Source organism: Aquila chrysaetos, chromosome 15 (genome assembly GCF_900496995.4).
Source record: "Aquila chrysaetos chrysaetos chromosome 15, bAquChr1.4, whole genome shotgun sequence".
Taxonomy (NCBI): domain Eukaryota; kingdom Metazoa; phylum Chordata; class Aves; order Accipitriformes; family Accipitridae; genus Aquila; species Aquila chrysaetos.
The window spans coordinates 5877718-5900170 of NC_044018.1; the positions used below are offsets into that span (position 1 = coordinate 5877718).

Below are 22453 nucleotides of genomic sequence, written 5' to 3' on the forward strand. Positions count from 1 at the left end.
ACTTATATTACTGAAGCATTTGGAAGTTTAATAAAATTTTAGATTTGAAATGGGTTGTGACAGGTTAAGATTAACATCCTCCTACTGCAATTGCTTAGAAGTAGGGAACTGGCAAGACACAGGCTATTTTTCAACCAGACGGGCATGTTTCTACTGACGGTGACAGAAACATTTCCACAAAATAGCCTCCTGCTGTCTCCAACACTAATGAAACGCACTGCATACAGCAGCGCAACGGCACTACATTTCCCTGAGAATATGAAATGTAAACTCTGTGTTAACCACCCTCCAGAACTGCACCGTATCTATAACTTTTGTATAACATTAAGTCTTTGTTAGATTAACTGCTGAAGGGCCTAACTGCTCGTAAAAAAACACCCCCTCCCCACAAAAAATCTCCAACCAAAATTACATGATAAAGAAGGATTTGACAGGAAAATCCAACTAGACATACCTCTTACCCATCTTTTGTGCATACAGGGTAAAAATGTCTGCAGGAGCTGTAGTTAGCAGATAAGAACAAAATAACTAATTAAATCTATGAACAAGGAATATCCCATTCCTGTTCCCCAAAACAGGTGTGTATACATTTTTGTGACCGCAAGTATACATATTATACATACAAAATGCACAATGGTGAGATGTAAACCTTTCATTAGCATGATTTTGAGCAGCTGTTTCAATTGCGCATAGTCCTGCAAGACAGAGTCTTAAGTAGCTTAGACAGCTTAGTTATACCAAAACATCACAGCAAGGGCCTAGAGTCATTTAAGTCCTTAATTTGAAATTCTAATATCTTCAAAGATGTTAAATTAAACAGTAAGTCCCTTTTTCATTTATTTCTTCATTTTTATTATATATTGATTCAGTTGTTTATTATTTATATCGTACTGGTGGGTCACAGGATTGCAATGTTGGCCGTCACACAGTCACATAAAAAAGAAGGACATTGTCACATAAAGCTTACAGTCCAGGATGACCGATAGCAAGTGACAGACACACACACAAAAACACAACACGAATAGTAACAGCCTCAGAAATTCAACTGCTATGGACATTTTTGGAGATATTAGAATAGATGGGAACTTTAGCAAGAATTTGGAAGAAGCTAATATTTGCTTTTTGGAATTAAACATAGTGCCTTTTCTTCATAATGATGTATAGAAGAAAATAAACTTTACAATACTGACTTTATTCTAATGGAGAAGATTGACGTAATTTTTTTAGCAGAGGTCACCAACCCATGATAACAGAATCATGAGAGCACAGAATTGTGACATACTTCTAACATGCAAACACAGTATTGATGCAACAAGTCCACTGATTTATGTTTTTTTTAAAAAAGAACATTCATTGTACCCTTCAGATTTAAATTGCTCACATTAAGTTTTCTCTATGACCTTTACAAAAACTGTGCCAGTATGAAACTACGGAGCACAAATGGAGTGGGAAGAAAGCTCTCCTTAAACAAGGAAACATTCTTTTATCTATAAGCGACGTCAGAGGATTGCATATGTTAAGAAAAAAAATTCCATCGCTAGGTTAGACTACCAATAGATATATCTAATGTTGAATCATATAATCCATTCCGACAACACTCTGCTGCATTTGGTACTATAATAATGTAACAGATTTAAAGCTGCAAAAGGTTTAAAATAACTTTTTGTAAATAATGAAGTTCACCACTAATATGAATTAATTACCATTAAAAATGAATAAACACGAAGCAGTCAAGCTTTTATGAGACCCTGCAGCTATAGCTGAAGCAAAAGATTTATAAAAATTAAGTTGAATTTTTGAACTACAAATAATCACTATTAAGTATTTTTTTTTATTAAATGCACATGTGAAATATATGAATAATTTAATCATGAGCACTGGTCAGTACCTTGAAATGAAATATTTTTCCACTGGAAAAGTCATATTCCTTGAAACAAACAATTTTGTATACAGGTACTGAGCAATATTTCACAGGTCTATGGTTAAGATCATAGAGAGAAATAACAACATCAAAAGATGTATTCAACAGTCTTATATTATGGCACTCACTCAGCATATGGGATACTCAGTTTCAAGTTTACGTTCTTCCAGCAAGCAGAGACTTGAACACTGGTCTTTCCTCTCCAACGCTGTTGTCCTACCCACTGGACTACCGGCTAGATAACGTTCCTCTTCATCTCAGTAGGTTTTTACAATTTTTTTTAAAAGCTTTTAGTTTTGTTCTGATGAAAAAGTGAATGTCAAAACCTCTAAATTTTTCAGGAAATGGAATTCTTGTTTTCCAGCCAGACACAGTAATTATAGAGACCTCTGAGCAGGACATGAACCCTGTAATACTTGAGCAAGAGCCTGAATTTTAGGCTTGCAGTGTTTGACTGAGTTCAAAATCAGGCATTATTTGAATCAACTCTAACAGTAATATAATAGAAATGCCACCACCTCCTATTGTAACTGCTCCCATACACACAGATTTGAAGGAGTTTCAAATGGATAGATAAATATTGGAAAAGGACCAAAATGAACACAAAGGAAATTCAAGTCCTAAAAGCTATACTGAAGCAATCTGAAAGGCTTGCTTTAAACCTGTTAAAGGAAGGAAATTCACAGTTAAGACTGAAAATCCTGGCTGAAACTCCAGCCTTCAAATACATATACTGCTTTGCAGAAACAAAAAAGGGTAGGCAAATCATACAAACCAAGACCACAGTGTCAGACTGGATTTCCAGTTTTAACTATGATTTGTGACATATTAGAGAACACTTTATTTCATTCTGTTTCCATAAAGTTGTAGCTTTCAGATGGACAGGCCAAGAATAGTCAAACTAGCTGAGGGTTTATTATAGAAGCAAAATCACTACCTTATTTGAGGTAGTGGACAGATTTCTTGCTACAGGTCCATTAAAAAAAAAAAAAAAAAAAAAAAAAAAGGAAAAGAAAAGAAAAAGAGGAAGCAATATTTCCAGAAGTCACAACAAAGCATTGCCTTTCCCAGTATAAATTTCTCTGTAGTACTACTACTTCCCACAGCAATATCAATCATGATATTCTGTGCAAGTATTTCAAAGCAATTGGTAGTAGCTTACATCAAACTTTCATTAGGCAGTTATCCATAATTCTTCCAAAAATGGGACTTGATTCAATAAATAATTGTATATATATGCATATATACCCATACATGCACACACTTATATGTATATATTTAAGAGCTTTCCTGAACAAAGGCCAAAATTAGTCCAGGATCAGAGATATGGCTCAGATGACCTCTTGAGGCTCCTTCCAGCATAGTTCTTCTACAAGGTTCAGGATTAAAATTCCAGAGCAATCAGGGTAAAAACGTGTCATTAACCAAAAGGAAATGCTCAGTTTATAACTGGCATGCCACAAACTCAGCATGTAGAGAGGCCAGAGGATCAGCCTGGGTAATGCAGACGCAGAATAGGCAGACTAAGTCCTAATACAGGTGTCAAAACCATTACACAATTTTAGGCAAGTCATCGAGCTCACTTTTCACATGTGAACAGGAATGACAGTGAAATTCAGGACTAGTGTGAGGATTAACTAGTTATTATTGCAAAGTGCTTTGAAGACAACAGGTGCTGAGTAAAAACACCGAGTATTAGCGGGATGACTAATAAAAATTGTTAGTTACAAGGAGCAAGAATCAAAGGCAAAGGGGGGTACCACAGAAATCCAAGACATCTGGGGAGGAGAATTGGTGTAATAAAATGAAAACAAACCAAAACCGTGTTATTTGGCAATCCCACATGCAAACCACTTGAACTCTACACTTCTGGAGCTTATGTCATCATTGAGCCACCACCTTCCCACTTTGAGAAAACTGCAGTTTAGAGAACTATTATTTTAAAGCATACTATAAAGCTGTAACGGAGCAGCTATTCAAGAAAAAACCTATCAGATTAAGTCAAGTCACTAATCAGGACACTGTTAGAGTCGTCTTTCCCCAGAAATGGATACACCTCCTCCAGCATTTATAAGAGGGGATGTAGAAAATCACAAATACTCCTCAAGATTTCAAGAACCTCTGGTATATTCAGAGAATGCAAGCATATTGTGTATTAAGCAAAGAAATGATACACACTTTAAAAATATCATATACAGCCCTCCATAAATCCCACAAACCCTCCCATTAATGGTTATGGTATGATTAATGTTTGTACTGGGCCATTTTAATTAGTTAAACAATTCAGAGTTCTACCTTAAAAAGCAGCTTTGTGAAACTGCAGTAGTTGCAGAATATTTTACTCCTGGGCTTGATAAAACACTAAACCAGAAACTGCTTTAAAATAACTGCCTGCCACAGCACTTTTAGCCAACTTTTGCACCTGGTGCCGAGAGAAAAAGCCAAGTGAACTTTCACTCACTTGTTGCATGTCGGCTTCAATGCGATGTCTTTCTTCTGTTGTGTTTGGGTTTCTAACTGGAAGAGACAAGTAAGCTAAACTAGCAGCCAATCAATCCTTAAATTCTAAGAATGCAATAAAATTTGATACCAATAAATCTTTTCTTTTAACAGCCAGAAGAGATTAACAAAGTTATTTGAAATTTTATCCTCTTCTGTTCTTTCAATAGGACGATTACCTGACAATCCCGTTGAATCACATAGCAAAATTAAAAGAGACACAATTAACCTTGTATATACATAGGAACAGGATACGCATTTATGCATATCCCTAGTAGGTCCCCCATTATTTATTAGCCTTGATGTATTTTTCTTCCTCTTACAATAAAAGTTATTACACCTTTGGATTGTCAAATAAAAATCCAATTGGCTGAGACATACACCATCAATATGAAATAGGTTTGCACAGCTTCCCTCTCAATTACAACTAGTCAACTTTTTTTCAGCTCTGCCACTAATTTGTTTCATGACATGGGGAAAATCCACTTCGTCTTCTTTCTACTTTAATTTCTCAACAGTAAAGTGATCCAATTTTTTTCCCTAATTTGGAATGATGATGGCACAAGGTAAGACAAAAATGGCAAACAATGTACAAACATACCGAAAAATTAGAGATTATAAAAAATGTATTTACCAAGTATTGTGAGAATGGTTGCTAGGAACAATATCTTGTGAGTATATTGAAGCTGACATACTAGCATCAGGCTGTGTATCGCTATACAAGTGCCCATTATTAATCTATATACATATGCATATATGCTTGCATGTATACGATGGTGCAAAGATGCATGCATTCAGACTTCCGTGTGTATGGTGATGTTCACAGAAGAAGCACCTGTCACGAGACTTTCAATTTTACCATGAATTCTTCACTGAAATGTAGAATCTGTCTCTCCCTTTCTTCTTAGTCCTGTGCTCTCCTACACAGTGACACCAATGGCCAAGTTCCACCTGTTTCATCATTATCCACCTACTTCCTCTGGCCTCATCTGAGATTCAGTTTGGGAGCAACACGTCTGCTGACTCTCACTGCATTTGCCACTTCTTGATGGCTTCCCTGTCGTCAGCACTTAACGTCCTGTGAAGCTACTTCCCTCACTCATTCTCCAGACCAGACCTTCTGCAAGCTCCAGCGCAGCACCCAGTTTCTCTTTCAAACCCCTCTGCCTCTTACTTCAATTATTCCCATTCTTTTTCTATTGAAGATTTTGAGATGTTCATGGGATCCTCTTCCAAACTCCTTCCACTACGTTTGTTTTCATCTTTCTTTATTCCACTTCTTTAAACAACTCTTTGCTGAATCTCAGCCTTCCTATTCCTTATTTGCAACCTGGGTTCCTCTTTTAGCTCCCTAATTTTTCTGCTACAAGAGAGAATACATGCATTCCCACAAAGTTGCGCCTAATTTTTGTTCCTGAACGCCTTCTCTTGTCATAAATCTCTGGCCTTTTTCCCAACTCTGACCCACCTCAGTAAATGCATCATATCCTGCCTACTTAGTTTTCAATTTTTCTTTGCTCTCTGGTACTTCTGCTCATGGTGTACAGATGTCCTCAGTCCATACTCTCTTTTAAAGAAACCATATCTCAATCCAGCCTGTCTCTCCAAATCTTTTCCCATTTCTTTCTCTCTCTTCATCTGTAAAAGACATAGAACATGCAGTTTTCAGCTAATGCACAGACTTCCCCTCTTCCAACTCTGTCTTGGATCAGCTCCAACCTGACTTTTCATAAATCCCCTCCCTTAAAACTGTTCATATATGGGACACTATGTGCTTCCTCCTGGCCAGAAATCTGGGTCTCCAGTATGTCTTTATTTTCTCTGACTTTCCTGCTGCTTTTGACACTGTTACCATCTCCTTTTGCCATCAGAGAAGTTCCAATTATCCTCCTTTTTTTTTTTTTTTTTTTTTTAATTGCTTCAAGGCTTTTGTCATGGAAGAGTTATCTCTCAGGTGGGAATTATCTGACTAAACATAGATGTCTACATCTGAGCTGGTCACCCAAAGCATCATTTATAGTCACTAGACAGAAATCACCATTCTGGGTCCAAATTCACATCACCCTGAAAATAAAAGCCTGAAAGAAGTCAAATAAATTATATCCTACAAGTAACATTTCTCTCTATTGTCTCTGATTACACCTTTGATAAGCACACTATGACTGGTTCACAGGAATATAAAATATTGATAGGCAATAACGTAGTATAGTATCTAGTATGCCATGTGCACACAGAGAAGTTCAATGCCTTTACCCAAGATACAAGAAAATGGGCAGTCTAAGTTGGTAGATTATACATTATACATTGTAATTTAAAGGAAGCGTGTATGAAAACAGAGCTATCTGAGTTTGGGAATATTAACGTAAATCACAGATACAACTGCTGCATGGAGTCCACTGTACTCAATACCTGTGTTGAAAATAATTCAGCTGAATCAGACTGACTGTAATGCATATACTTTTTTGAGACCATCACCTCTTTATCAATTGGTACAGAGCTCCTGACATGTTTTCTCAAAATTATTTCCTTTATGCCCTCCTCTGACCAAGCCACTAACTCCATCACCTCATGCAAACAAGTCCTGGACCAGCCACACTGCTCTTTTAAACACCAATTATCTTAATAGCACAAGAATCTACAGATTGTGCAATGGGTCTGGAAGGAAAGAGACATCTCTGGAGGGAAAGTTTCAGCCTAAAGCAGTAGAATTAAACTTTGACATCTCACTAATACATTTTACCAAGTTTTATGGGAAGAGAATGTGTTTATGGTCACATTCTGACTCGTTTGAAAATTGGGTAAGAACCAAGGGCTTCCTCAAGAGGAGACCATCACCGAGGCGAGTATTCAGTGAATCGTCACTGCTGCCTGGTTTTCTGAGAAGGCAAGGTAGTAAGTGTATAGGAAACTTAAAACACATATGACTTGGTGCAGAAAGGCAGCTTTTTGGTGCACCTACAGGAAAAGTCATGAAAAGAAAAACGGAAGAATGATCATATCAAGGATAAGTTTAATATGCATTTTCTCCGCCTGAATATTTTTCACTTTTCTATAGAATCCATCACTAAAATACAAAATTCATTGATTCTTATCGATACAGCCACACAAAATTCTTAATATATTCTCTTAAATCATGAAAGATCTTCAGTTAACATACAGCAAAATCACAAGTATAAGAGTTAGAGAGTAAATTTTACTCTGTCAGTTGTCGTCTTTGTCAGGAATGGGTTACAGTCCATACTTGGATTGCTCCACTTATTTGCAAGTCTGAGATAAAAGACTGTTTGTGCCAGTTTTTGTGTATAAGTTATTTTCTGTCCTCTCAAGGACTGTGCTGCCATCAACGCTCCTATCAGGTAGAACTCGTGGCTTGAAGATAAAAGAACACAGAAATAAAAAGCATTGACATCTCCCACAATTAAATAAATACTGATCTAAGGGTTTCTGCTGTTATCACTGTTTTTGTTGGCCAGTGACACTTACAGACACAAAAGAGTTGTATTTGCCAAAACTAAAGCACTTAAATTTTAAGAAAACAAATTTTGCAGCGCTTCAAGAAGTAGAATAGCTTTTGCCAAGTTTTCCAGTAGTGGCGTACTGTTTGTATTTCCAAAGTAATATTGTTTTGAATGATGGCAACACCTTTGCCTTCAGTTATTGCTTTCTTTTGAAGAAGAACAGAAATGGAAGATGTTGACAAGGGTGGAGAACTTCAGTATCGACAGTAATCTATTAATAACAAAGTGCAGTATTAGAAACTCAAGAACTCTGAACACTAGGTGTCAGTGTAAGAAATGGAAAAATATCAAAAACCTGTTGTTTCCAATCAGGTGGATTAGCTAAGAAACCAGAACCAGCTGTGACCACATTTCCTTGTAACTACATAACACTTTTAACAAGCCAATCTTCCTAAAAAAAGTTACTCTGAAACTATCAGGTTTGCCTGAAATCAGATAAAGTGATTTAAAAACTACAATGAATTTGCTCTGTTAAACACTCTGAGATGACCTTTAAGGTTTATGAGTTACACTTAAAGACCATGCAGAATTTAACACTACTCTTTTTTCACCACAGATATCTATAAATCAGTTTGTGTCTTTCACAAGTTTACAGTTCTGTTTGACAGAATCAATGAAAAATTAAATAAAAAAACTACAGCTAGTGCTGAAAGTCATAGTGAGAGACATCTCACCTCACTTAAGAAGTCCAGATTTTACATGTAAGGCCAGAATGTTAAATAACTACTTTAGGAGATGAAGAGTCACATCCTAGAAGTGCCCATTTATGTCCCCTGACACAAAAGATGATCTGGCATCATTATCTCAGGTATAGAAAAACATGTTTGTTTGCCTTTATGTTTGTTCAGGTCAATCCACTCAGGATCTCAGATGAAAAGCAGGAATGTTACCCTCCACCAGGCACTGACAGTTAACAAATTTGGACAATCATTTGAAATAAAGCAAGTAAGATGATAAAAATAATAATTAAAATCCCATTGTTTATTGGATTCTGGAGCTCATTTCAAAGATACACAGATGCGTTTGAAAGTTCACTTGAGGTCCATCTTTCTAATCAAATATCCATGTGTTGCACACCACTGATAAATTTCAGATTCTTTTCATTTAGTCTACTAATTGCTGCCAGAATCAGTCTACTAGATGAGATGGGTCTCTGCATGCAGATATGGACTTTACACACACGTTCATACACTTACAATATTCAATTTACAACATACAAGCAAGTTAAAGAAAGAAAGAAACCCTGAATATCAGTTTTCCATTTGACTTCTGAAGCTTGGGATGTAATTATGACTTTTTACAGGCAGAAAGATTGCTCCTTCACGTCAGCCCACCTAAATAATTTGAGACATTTTTTAGGCTATATCAAAAATACCCTTGGCAAAAGTCATAAACACTTTCAGTAAAGGAGACCAGAGAGCAAAACCATTGACAAAATATTGATTTACCAGAGTGCATCATATTGTGCAATAAAAATCTAATGACTACTCTTCAACTTAACTTTTTCATTTGTTCTTTTCTAAAGAGCTAATCACCTAGAATTTTGTAGGGCTCCAGCAAAATAGTAAGTGACATCAATATAAGTAGCCAACACACCCTAGACACTGTGCACCTGTACACTGAATGTCTCAGCTCAGCTCATCCAAGATTTCAATAGCTATTAATCTATGCTAAACTCCTAACAGTATATCTAAAAATTAAATAGAGGATGTATTTGCATTTTGCAAACTCAGGCTGGGATCAGCTTATCAATTGATTCATAAAAGCCCCAGAAGCCAAAGTAATTGAGTAAATACGTATTTAGGAATGCCATATATTTGAAAGCCCCAATCTGTGAAATTTCATACATACTTAATTCTTGCTGAAGAGCCTAAACAGGAATCTGATGTGTTAAGGGTGGAAAAAACAGACCTGTACATATAGACACATATATACGCATACATGTACAACACACATAAATCTGTGTCACTGTTATTAAAGGCCCAAAGACTGATACAGAAAATCAGGAAATATTGGGATTATAGCTGCCTGCCCTACCTTCATTCTTTATATTTTATATGCACTACAAGACAATCTTTAACCATTGATCACACCACTTTTTCCATTCAATCTAGTCAATGGTTTGGATTTTTTTCTTCACTATTGAACATGTTGCTACAATGATGTGGGCATAATTATTCATTTCCTTCTGTTTGATTTTTTTTTTAGGGTTCTTAATAACAGTATCTTAGTCTTTCCACTTTTTAGATCAGTGCAGTCCATCACCACTGGCTGCTGAGCAGCATCTCTGCCTGACCAGGCAAAAAGCAGCAGCTCTGTCTCATAGCACGTGTTGACTCTGCAGAAAGATCCACTGGAAAGAAAACATCTAACCAAATAAGTCATCGAGTCTCTCATCTTAAGAGAAAGCACAGAGAGAGCCCAGAATCCCTAACTGGGACTCCTGAACTCTCTCCTGAAGTAGATTCTGTGCTTTAGAATAAATACGTCTGAATATGTGAACAAGTAGCAGCTAACGTTAGAGTAGAAAACTCAGGACATCACTTTCCATACAAATTACCAATGAAGAAAAGGCAAGACTTCATCAAAAGTCAGACAAAAGACTTCATCGTTTCCAATTTAAATTAAAAAAAAAAACCTCCTTAAAAGACATTTTGCAATACTGTAATATATTGAAGATGAAATGCTGTCCATTTGTTCAAGTAATCTAAAGTCAAGTGTTTGCTAATCAAAAACTATTAGAAAAAGAAAAAAAAATATTTTTTCTTAACAAGAAATTGAGAAAGCAGTGCCTTGTGTCTAATGTAGGCCTTTCTAAACCAGTGCCATCTTCACCTGCAAATAACAGACACGCTGTCACTGAGCTCCTTTGGTACAGCAGTAATAGCATCTGATCTCTATAGAACAGCAATGAATGGGTTGAGTCTATTCAAATTTTTGCACTGTACAGAAAAAAAAAATATACTCAGAATGACAAAACCTACTCTATACTACTCTGTAAATGGAACAAAGAAGTTCTTTTGAAAAACAGCCCTTCCTTTTAGAATCACACAGAAATCTTTCAAAAAATTAAACAATACAAATCATCCAAAATCAATTTTGAGAATGACGACCGCAAAAATTAATGTCAAAGATGCTCTTTCCATTCAAAAGTAAAAGAAAAAAAAAATTTACTCCTACCAATGCAGTAACATAATCTAAATATTGACCACATTTAAATGATGTAAACGCACAGGGAACAATTAACAACCGCTTGCTAGAAATAAAGTCCCTTCCCTTCTTTTCCATCACACATGGGAAATGCTAACAAATGCACATTGCTCGTACCCAGGGAATTTTTTATATTACAGACTTATTTTTCCAGTTTGATTTCTTCCAGGGCAGGTGTGCCACGTGTTTGCTGCAAATGTATGCGTGTTGTTTAATTTAGTCTACAGTAGGAACAGAATGAATAGTCGAAGGATTTTTCCCAGATGGTTTTTGTGAACTCCTTTATCCCATTCATGTAAACACACAGTGTGTTCCGGTTTGCTGAGTTGTATATACACCCTATGACTTAGTACAAAGTCTGAATGTTTAGTTAGCCAGAAGATTGTTTCCATCCTGTGATTCATTAGGTCCCTATGGTACCCTCGACTTCCTTTATTTTGTACAATCACAAATTATATTAGTTTGTCTTATTTTGATAACCCCTCTAATTAATGTCCTGCGCAGGAAACTTTATTACTGTTTTAAAACAGACTCATAAAACAAGGACTTCTCCCGTTACTAGGGTGGCATAAGTGACAGTTGCACATAACTTTGGGATCAAGAGTGAACAGTCCTTCACACGGTTTGTTTTTATCGGTGGGCAATTTCTGTTAATGAACGAGCTGGTTTCAATTCTCTCTTTTTTAAAAGGAATGTCAGAAATTCTACAATTACGTATATAAAGGTTACAAGTCTAACAGTTCAAAAATGCAGTAAACAAACCTGGGACTGTATGATTTCAGAACAGCATAGAGGTTACACACATTAAAATGACTAATCAAGTTTGTGAATGAATAACGAGTGTGATTTGGTTTTAAAAAAAGCTGTAGGAGTAGGCTGTAAAGAACCAAGAAAGCTCTATCCTTGTTTCTGTTTAAATCCTCGTTTTTCCTACTCCCCTCTCCCATCGCCATTGTCTTTTTCTCTGGATGGGCCAGTGAAGGTGAGTTTTTCCTCCTCCTTCTCCTTTCTTTTTAAACTGCAGTAAAATGATTAACAGCTGCAGGAATAAAGCTGGGAAGCAAGGAAAGCACACCACATTCATCCAGAAAAAGTACAGCCCTTTGAAAACACAAATTCATGCCCATCATGATTTAAATACTTAGCATTTCATATCAGTAAACCTATGCTTATGCTTGTCTCTGTATTTTCACCATTCCTTTTCCTAGTTGTGGCAAATGACTACCCAATCTTTATTTAAGTCCCTACTATAAAAAGCAATTTACTCTACAGGATAGATTTACTATGGACTTACTCAGGACTTGACATACTGCTGAATTTCTGCATCTCGCTATAAGTGTTCTACCTATGAATTACTGCTGCAGTTTAAAAAAAATATTCCATATCATATTGCAGTATAGATTAGTCACCTACTGACGTGTGTTCTGTGCTTTGGTTGAAAGTTGATTCTGAATTAACTATATTATGTGTGTTAGAGACAATTAATTTCCAATAGTAATAAACCAGAAAAAATTAAAATTACCTATGTGTATATGCAAAGTGTTCATATATGCACGTATGTAACATGAGACCCAGATCATGCTCCTACAAACGAAGCAAGAGTGGAATGTTAATAATTATCAGATAGCAGCACTAGCTGTATGACATTAAATTCTTCCATTGGAAGACAAAAGTAATCGATCAAAAAAACCCCAACATACCATCTACAAGACAATGCTGGGCAATCAAAGTTCCTTTAAGCTGACACTATTGCATTCTAAAAATCCAACCGAGTGGGTTTGACTTAAATCATTCGACATCAATTGAAGAGATCAGAGTCCATCTTCTAGCAGACACACATTAGCCGACAGGGAGTAAACCACAACTTTTAACATGAATTTTATCATTCATGACAATCTTCGCAATGACTTATCACAGGCTACGAAGAATTCCAGCGGAGAAAACATTTAAAAGGATGCAGTCCAAGGCTGTTGCAATGAGCTGTGGCCTTTCCTCTGAGCAGCCAGTCTTTCATGGACAGGTAAGGTTACTTACCAGTAGGGAGGGACTTTTGGACTCTGCTGTTTATAAGCACATCAGTATTTTTGGTATGCATACGTGTAATTTTTCATATTCCCTTGCTGAACTCTGTGCTACTGCTAAAATGTCTTTCACTTTGGAAAAACAAATATAATCTTTTCCCAGAAACCATCTGATATCTCAGAAACAAAATGTAAAGGACTGAAGTTCAGATCTAGTGCTAAATTGAATAATCAAATTCTGTGAAAGCAGGTGTCAGTACTACTACTACCATATTCAGCAAGCCTAGAGAGTAAACCGCTGGTAGTTCATTCTGATAATAAATGCCCAGTTGATACATTCCCAGCACAAGGAAGGTAAATCAAAACGACTGTTAAGGAGTTAAGTAGTACATCATGATCTTATTGTCTATTAGCCTTTGAACATGACATCCGAAGCGAGAACATGGAGCTATGGCCCTATCAAGAGAAGATACTAAGAGATCTTTAGTTTTTAATATTAGTCTAATAATACTACATTTTCCTATGACCCAGCCCAGCACGACAGAAATTCTGGACAGAGATGGTCAAGGTGAGGAGAGACTTTTCCTCTTTCTTAAATATTACATGAAAAAATTTCCAGATGCTTTTACATCCATGTATGTGCAAGACTTCAGCTATTTTGATGCCAAACCTCTCAATGGTAGTTTAATTACTAAGAAAAATTCCTATTCCATTTCTCTTAATTACAGCCTCTTTTTCTTGACAAAGTGCTGAATAATACTGATTTGTCCTAAAGCAGGATCTTTGATTTCCTTTTCTAAAGGTCTGAACAGATACTAATAGATTATTACAAAAGACGATGCTTCAAAATCTTCTTGCTGCACATGCAAATTGTATTGGATATGATGAAAGAATGAACTAAAAGAGGCCTCGTTCCACTTCAAATGGTAAGTAATTTAAAGGCTTGTTCCCTTCTGATTAACATCTTTTTGCATTCCCCATTGAACCTTTCTTGTAGGCGCAATTTTCCTTCTAACAGTCATCTACTATTTGTGCTTAACCATAAAGAACAATATAGCCTTGATTGGAACCTCTAGTCTTAGCACACATAAATAAATACAGTTTTAGGGGTAATATCAAGGCATCTATAAATACATATAGATCAGTTACTAAACAAATACTATAAGTCAACACGGAAGTTGATTTCAAATTAAAACTTGAATTCATTGTGCTCTTCAAATGCATTAATGCTTGAACAAAAAGTGTAGAGAACTTTCTCATTCTGGTGTGGATTTTTTTGGTTTTTATATTGCTTGATATGCAAATAACAAAACATTTATTATAGTTACAATATATGCAAAAAATTTTCAAACTCAAGCTAGCATTCTGACACAAATTGGATGGCATTTATTGCTCAAATTTTATGCCTAACTCGTAGATATTCAAACCCCAGCAAGCCGCCAAAGGATCCATTTATTAGACAGCTAAGGAAATAAATTCCTCAAGAGATTCATCTCATCTAACTTGGAAACTAATTTTAGGATGATGTGAATCATCCTCTGGAGACACTCATTTCCTTCTACACGTTGGTATATACTTTTAGCAGAATTTAACTTAATGTAAAACAGTGTGCATATTGTACAACACACACACAAAAAAATCGATCATAAAATGTGATGCAGACTTTAAAAAGTCTGCTTTTCAAGAATTTGACTTGTTAGTGCAGTCATCTGCTATAGCAGCCGGACCTCATGAAGTATATAGTGGTTTGAAGCAGTGACTGTATAAATCTGTCCAAACCAGACCCTGATTTAATAGAGTTCAGATCAACCTTGAAAATAGGAAGCTGGAACTATAAACTTGCAAGATATCAAAAGTCAACCAATCAAAGGCAATCACGCTGGCAACTTATTTTTTAATTCAGAAGTGCAAACCTGGACTTAATCAACAAGTACAAGCTCTTCTTACAAATGTTTACTATGAAAGATGTATGCAACGTGCCAGCTTTATTGCAAGCATAAAAGTAATTTCTACAGTTTAGCCTCATACATGTATTATGGATGGCAAAATGGACATCAATTTTGAGAAGAAATCATTAAATTACATAATGAGAACTGTGTAGTCCATTAACATGAGTAATATGACAAAACCCAGGTAGTAAGCAATAAATTTACATCTGCAGTCAGCTTCAATTATAAAAATAGCTTTTTTTTCTAGTACTGGATATATACCCACATGAACACCTACATCTAAAGGGAAAATTTAATATAACTACATAGAAACAGCTCAGTAAGGATGTGCAGTTATTAAGGATGACAAATGCGCAAAAATCCCTATCAGAAGTCCGGAGTATGTAAAAAGCTCCTGATTTAAGAGTTCCGGCATGTGAATGTCAGAGGTCAAAGCAATGAGCTATTAAAGATACTTTCACTTCCTCAGAAATAAAGTGCTGTCTTAGGCTCGGAGGGGAAAGGTTAGAAAAGCTGTTTATCTGCCGCTCCGTTCCCATTCTTCCTTCTGTCAGGAAATCGTACATGCCCTACACCCCACGCAGGGTTAACCCTGGGTCACGGTCATTCCCCAAGTAAGCGCCCGGCTTTGATTTAAGTGCAAAGACCACATGGCTGCAGGTTGCATTTTCTCAAAACGCACATTTTGACGTAAAGCTCAGCTCAGCTAAGCCTCGGTGGGATGTAAAAGCACAGACTCTTCACCTTATTGCTAAAGGAAGAGCGAAGCTGCAACCATCCGTTTCCATAAATTAGGGGAGTCGTTAAGAAAATGTAATTTTTTAGTAGTTAGAGCTAGAGTAAGAATTACAAATATATGCTCAGAGCAGCATGATTAACCCATGGGCAACCTGTGGAGAGGGGAGAAATGTTGTCCCCCCCATCAGGAGCCACAGGGCACAGGTTCAGGACAGACCGAGAGGAGCATAATAAGCAAAAAAGCCACAGCACAAAAACGCCAGGAGACTGCAGAGACGGGGACACACCGCTGGGCTTCGGAGGTATGAGCAGAAAGAAACTACCCGGAGCTGGAAGGGACCCCAGCTCGTTTGCTGCGATCCAGGAAGCCACTGCACGGTTGCCGGATTAAGTGCAAAGCTGAAGGAAAGCACCTGTCTGCAGGCAAACAGTGGGCAGGGGGAGGTTTATTTATATTATATTTTAATAAAAGATATTCTATAGATAATATACAAATATTCTAAGTATAAATATATAGATTATATATATATAAACACACACACATATATATGTATTTCTAATATGTCGTCTGCCCCATTCTGAATTTTCTCAGTTTAGCAAAAGTTTTTAATTTTAGCTAATGTAGTAACAGAACCTAGCTTGAAACATAAAAATCCTTCTGATTGCTGAAAGGGCTCATTATAGAGAAAAGATCTAGGAACTTGCAGCTCAAAGCTCTAGCTGATCTAGGGACTCATCATATGTAAATATTAGTCATAATATGTATTTGTATTATTTATACACACAGTTCCATATAATGTCCACACTCATACATGCTGGTAATTTCATGTGAAGAATCACTATAATAAGAAAAAAAACATTCGCTATGCTTCCCAAGCTACAGGTGACATATAAGAGTATACCTTTCTGTACGAAATGTCAGATGGCAGATTCATGCCATGGTATAAAATACTGTCGTTGATTTCTTAAGAGGTGTTGTTGAACTTTAATTAAAAACTATGGAGAGGTTCAAATTTAGAGCTGCTTCTGACAGATGAGATTCAAAACAGCCTCATTTATACAATACTTTCATTGGCTTCCAGTAAGGAAAAATATTCAATATTTCAGCATTATTTTTTGACAGAAGTCACAACATCAAAGAGTAAGAATATTAGAACATAAATATTAAGCAAATAATGCATTAACACAAATACTAGAACACAAGAAAAACAGTAACGAAGTCTTCAGATGACTAACCAGTTGGGGTTTTTTAACAGCTTGAAGTTTTTAACAAGAAAATACATCAGCTTTATTCCCAAGGTTAGGTGGGGTTGCAGATATCACACAAATACAGTATACAACCATAAGCAAAGCGCAGGCTCTCTATCTGCAAGCCTAACAGTAGCTTCTATGGATTATTGCGGCCAGAACATCACCCTCAGTTTCTGTGTTTTATTAGTTTCTAAAACCAGAACAATCTGTTATTAGTCATTTGATCATGAAAATGTCATGTTGTTTCAAGGAGGTTTAGAGTGAAGACTATTTTATCAGTTATGCTCTTACCAAATTTATCAGTTGAGTGTGGACGATGTCTTCCACCAGTATTGCAGTTTCATGGAGTGGCCTGCGAGCATCTCCTAAGGAAAACCTGAAAGAAAGAGGTTTATTGCAAGGCTATGAAAATGAGTTTAAAAGAAAGAAAGTAGGTGGTCTCCAGAAAAGTAAAAAAAAAAAAATATGAATAATAACAACAAGCTTAATATACCTGTATGTACAGAAATGGATCACTCAGTGTGGTGCAAGGAATATAAACCAAAGTAATCCGATTAAAGGAACAAAAGAGCTGCAAGAATGTATATTAAGGCACATGGTGAGAAAAAATGAAAAATTGAGGAAACAGAGGAAAATCCAGTTTGTAGGAACATTTGAAAAAAGAGTAAGCAGAGCTGTAGTATGTGCACTACTAGAAGTAATTCTGTATTTGCAGTCCCCTTTGTTTACAAAATTACCAAATATCTATTTTAAAAGGTAAAATGTTAACAAGTATTTTATCCCAAATCTAAATGCTAGTGCTAAGATATGGAAGGAACTACTATGAATCAAAGGTAAACATTTTTATATATAATATACAGGAGGCTCAAAGTCTACACTGCAAGATTAAATGACAGGAGATCATAAAGAGATGATAGTGTTCATATAATACCGCAAACAAAAAGGCAAGCCACTCCAACAGGCATCATGAAATAAGAAATTGTGATGGACTTTTTGCAAAGCTTTATCTTCTCTAAGAAATACCAGAGGTTGCTCTCTACACCTGCCTTAACTGCTATTTGTTCAGCTAAAGCTGGGATTGCTCCTTTTATCTGGAACGGGCAGTGGCCGTCACCAGCCTATTAATAGATAGCGTAGCTGCCGCAGAAAATCTGAATGCTAGACCTTCAGTTTGTAGCATCTCTGACCCAGTGCAGAGCCTGAGCATTTCCCACTAAATGCCCCCAAAGCGCTGTGAAACTATTCATCTGAAATTGGGATGGTGGGCTTCAGCTCCAGATCCAGGCAGAGTACAGGGGCACTTCATGTGAAACATCTAAGAGATCCCAGTGGGGCTGACAGATTTACTACTTGTTGGTAGGTGCGTTCTTTCAGGGAGGCCGTCGAAGACCCAGTGAAGGTCTTTTAGTGTCCAAAATGACTGTAGGTTGCCACCAAACTCCACTCCTCATCAGTCCAGCTCAGTGAGTCTAGACAGCTTAAGCCCTCCCTAAGCCCTACCTTCATCTGCGTAGTTGAACTGCAGTCTAGAGAAAGGAAAAGGTCTCATTCTACGTGGTTTCCCTTCAACACATAAGGCACAAAAAGATGCTTTTTCTTGACTACTGTCCGTTCTTTGCTTCTGAAACCTACATTTTCAGTTCAGTCCCACACAGCAGAAATGGGGAATTCAAGGATTCTAGCTATGGCTCCTTCTTATACATATGTATCAAAACCCTTCACAAATTTTGTTGTGCCACACCCAACTTTGAAACAATTTCTTAATGTATCAACCATACTACCTATTCAAGAAGGATGCTATAAATAAGTAATGCTGGGTTTGCCTATTTACTCAGCTATTTGTGTAAGTAATAGAGTATTCAAGAACATCAAAATCCTTCAGCTTCTCTTATCTCAGTCCTTTTACTTACATAAAAAAGATGAGCAGCTTTTTTCCATGTTATGATGAACAGGATCAAGAACTGGCTCAAGCATTCTCATATTATCATAGTATACATAAAATTTTGTCCTGGTACTTATGTGTGAAGGACCAGAGAAACATGTCTGTGATGGGATAAAGAAGTTCTAAGAAAGCTCTGGAAAAATGGGATATTCTTCTTGCCTCATCTATTGCCTCGTTTATCCACACCTCTCCCTCTACGACAGCAAAAGCCCTTGGTTTCCCGAACCGTGGCAAACAAAAATCAGCCAGAGTCATGGATAAATTACTTCAAGAAATTTTCTCAACTGACTTCCTACATCACCTATATGTAGTGCAAGGCTGGTGGAGAGCTGTGGTCTACAGTTGCTTGGACACCTGCACATCACAGCTTTCAAAAAAGCTGAATCTCTCAATCAGAACAAACTAGCTCAGGTCTGCTATCCAGTATTTGTACTTCAGCGTCCTAAAACAGGAACAATATTTCTGTAATAAAATCATCCAGCAATGGAAGTCTCATGAAAGCAAAGAAATTAATGAAATCAAAGTCATTAACCCTTCCAAAGGTTTACTGGTTGCTCTGTTTTTGGCCCCTCCGTATCTGACTTTTGGCTAAATTATTTTTTAAATTTAAAGCTGTTAATTGGTCTCAAATTGGTCTCAATGGGGCCCAAGTTTGGCTCACTGAAAATACCTTATCATTACATGCATATCAAAATAAAAAAACCACTATTCAAGTCTTACATCATTACAGTGAAAGACAACTTGCTATGCTTTCAAATATTTCCTCTAGGCATTTCTAAAAAAATTATCTTTCTCCTCCCAAACCTGAGTTTTTAAAGTAAGAAAACTTGTACAGTAAAATATATTAATTGTAAATTAAATAGCACAGGCCAAAAATAACACTACAGTTTCTTTTAAAAATAGTGAAATTTTATTTATAAGCAAGATTCAAATCTTCATAGGCGACTGAATATATCAATTATTTCCTTACAAAAGCATTCTTCTATCCTGCAATAAAATAAAACAATATTTTACCTATAAACAACTAAAGAGTTATATAGTAGGGTTTTTTCCCTCTATCTAATAATGAAATTATATCCAGTATTCTTCAAACAGCATTTGAAATTCTAATGATATTAAATTTCAGCTTGATACGTGTAAGAGCACAAGAATTACTCAAGCAACATCTAAGCATAACCCACTGTACTGTAATAGTCATAGCATGAGGAAATTACACTCTGTATTTGTTCCCTATCATTTGTCTCTCTTGTTGAGACTATCAGCATCTTAAAGAGATGGTGATGTTTTATAATGTGTTGTACAGTATCTCTACAATAAGCACAACTCACACAACTTTTTCTCTATTATGCAGGAGTGCCCATGTACATCAATTACAATGTCAGATACTTCCTAGGACTACAAGCACAGCACAGCAAACAAACCAGATACTATTAAATATTTTATTAACTCTGAATACCTGGATATTGTATAGGAAATACTTATAAAAATAGAAATATTTATTACCATATTACACTGGAATGTAAAATAATATTTAAAACATCACAGATTCAAAACAAGTGCTCATATAGGATAAAACTTAACTATTTATCTTTTTTTAAAGTAAGGTGCATACGTAAATTAACAGGAAAATTGATGTTTTTCTACAAGATGTGTAAAACCAAACAGAATTCAGTTACCACAACCATAACATGTTGTTCATTCTTAATTATTAGCCTTTTAGCATTTAAAAGTAATTTTTCTTTCTTTCTAAGACTTAAAATGCAAACCAAACCCAAGTATGTAAGAGAGTAGTAAACGCCTGGTTGCCAGCATTATCATGCTGAACATATATTTCTTTTGTTAACAGTTTTACTCAGCATTCCACATATACAAATGAAAGTTTTTTGGTTTTCTTTTCTGAAGACAACAAAGTGCAAGAACAAAACTCTGTTTTCGAGGCAGGATGCTGCCTCTACGCTGAGATGCCCTCCCTGCCTGCGTTTACAAGTCTCTCTCACAAGTAACTATCGGTTCCCTAAATGGCACGAGAAGCAGAAGAGATGCAATCAAGATGCAGCGCGTTGATCTGAGAGGATACAGATATCAAATCGTTTTGCTCCATTCTGATGCAAAAGGATATGTCAGCTGATGCAGAAACCTGAAGCAGAGAGATGCAAAATCAACTGCACTACTTGATTACATAGAAAATCAAGTTCCAGATGCACCTACTTTCTTCCTCCCTCACTTACACTCTTTCTACCTTCAAAAGTGGTTTCTATCTCAGTTTGCCTTCATTGTTTTCCCACATAACTTCTGCCAACTTCTTTCCCACACACAGAAAACTAGATACTGGCATGATGGTTTCAGCAAAAAGTAAAAACCACCACACCTACCCACAGCTGCTTCCTTTTTCTTTGCAATCGATATGGGATTTTTTAGGCACGAAATAAATGTAAAGCTTTGATACTTGTTAATTGTATTTGTACAGCATTTGATATATTTCTTGATTCTAACACGCTTATAGGATAATACTCTTTAAGATACCAAACACAACCTTTTTTTACCCCTTTCTGCTACCAGAGGTAATAATTACAAATGCACAAGCAGTTAAAGTAATAAACTCTTCCATTTTTTTTCTTCACTTTTGCCATTTTACTTCTCGACAGCAGAATAAACACTAAACTAAGAGTCAGGGAGCTCAGATTTTTGCCAAGTTACAGAATACGATGTAGGTTAAGAACCAAAAGAAAACCAAAATTTGGTGCCCTTGCTTCTGGGAACTGAAACTGAACTTGATGCTTTAATATAACTTACGATTTCATTCCACGTGTGCTTCGCTTTTAACGGTTCATTAGAGTCTTTTAAAGAACCTTCCATTCACTAGAAGTATACATAAGTCTTCCTATGAAACACATAAAAATTCTGTTGAAAATACAAAAGAGCTGTTTCCCCACAGGTAAATACTGAAGAGGAAATATATCAAAAAATAACATTAGCAGTGCATCAAAACAGTAAAACAGTATGAAAGACTGTCCTGATAATAGAAGCATCTACCCATTAGACATGTCATACAATAACAAAGCCTTCTTAGAAGATCTAATTTCAAAGGTTTCTCTGTTTTAAGGAAACATTTTTACAAGGGGGTGATCAACTTACCCAGATTTTCACAGGAAGATTAAAATAGTAGCATGGAGAAAGAAAAGACTGCTGCAGCTCTTTTATTGTTTACTTTTAGCTTCTATTTCTAATTTATTTAAGTTCCTGTAATGATGTTTCCAGGCTCATCAAAAGGGTAAATGTCCAAGCCACTAAATGCCTACATGAAGCATCACGGCATACTACGTGTAAACACACACGCACATACTTGGCACATGCTAAGGTACGACAGCGACTCATGGTGCAGGGACCCACGTTTGCAAGAACCT

General features: G+C 36.3%; 1 protein-coding gene across 9 annotated transcripts in view; it reads right to left on the reverse strand.

Moving 5' to 3' along the window:
- The window catches only part of SUPT3H (SPT3 homolog, SAGA and STAGA complex component), a 282301-nt gene that overhangs the window by 121293 nt on the left and 138555 nt on the right, over positions 1 to 22453 (reverse strand). For 8 of the 9 annotated variants that reach the window (XM_030037308.2, XM_030037306.2, XM_030037305.2 and 5 more), the window contains one exon: positions 17399 to 17483. The exons of the other annotated variant lie outside the window; for it this stretch is intronic. In XM_030037308.2, the coding sequence (XP_029893168.1) occupies positions 17399 to 17483 (85 nt within the window). The remainder of the gene's footprint in view (positions 1 to 17398; positions 17484 to 22453) is intronic. 9 annotated transcript variants of the gene reach the window in all.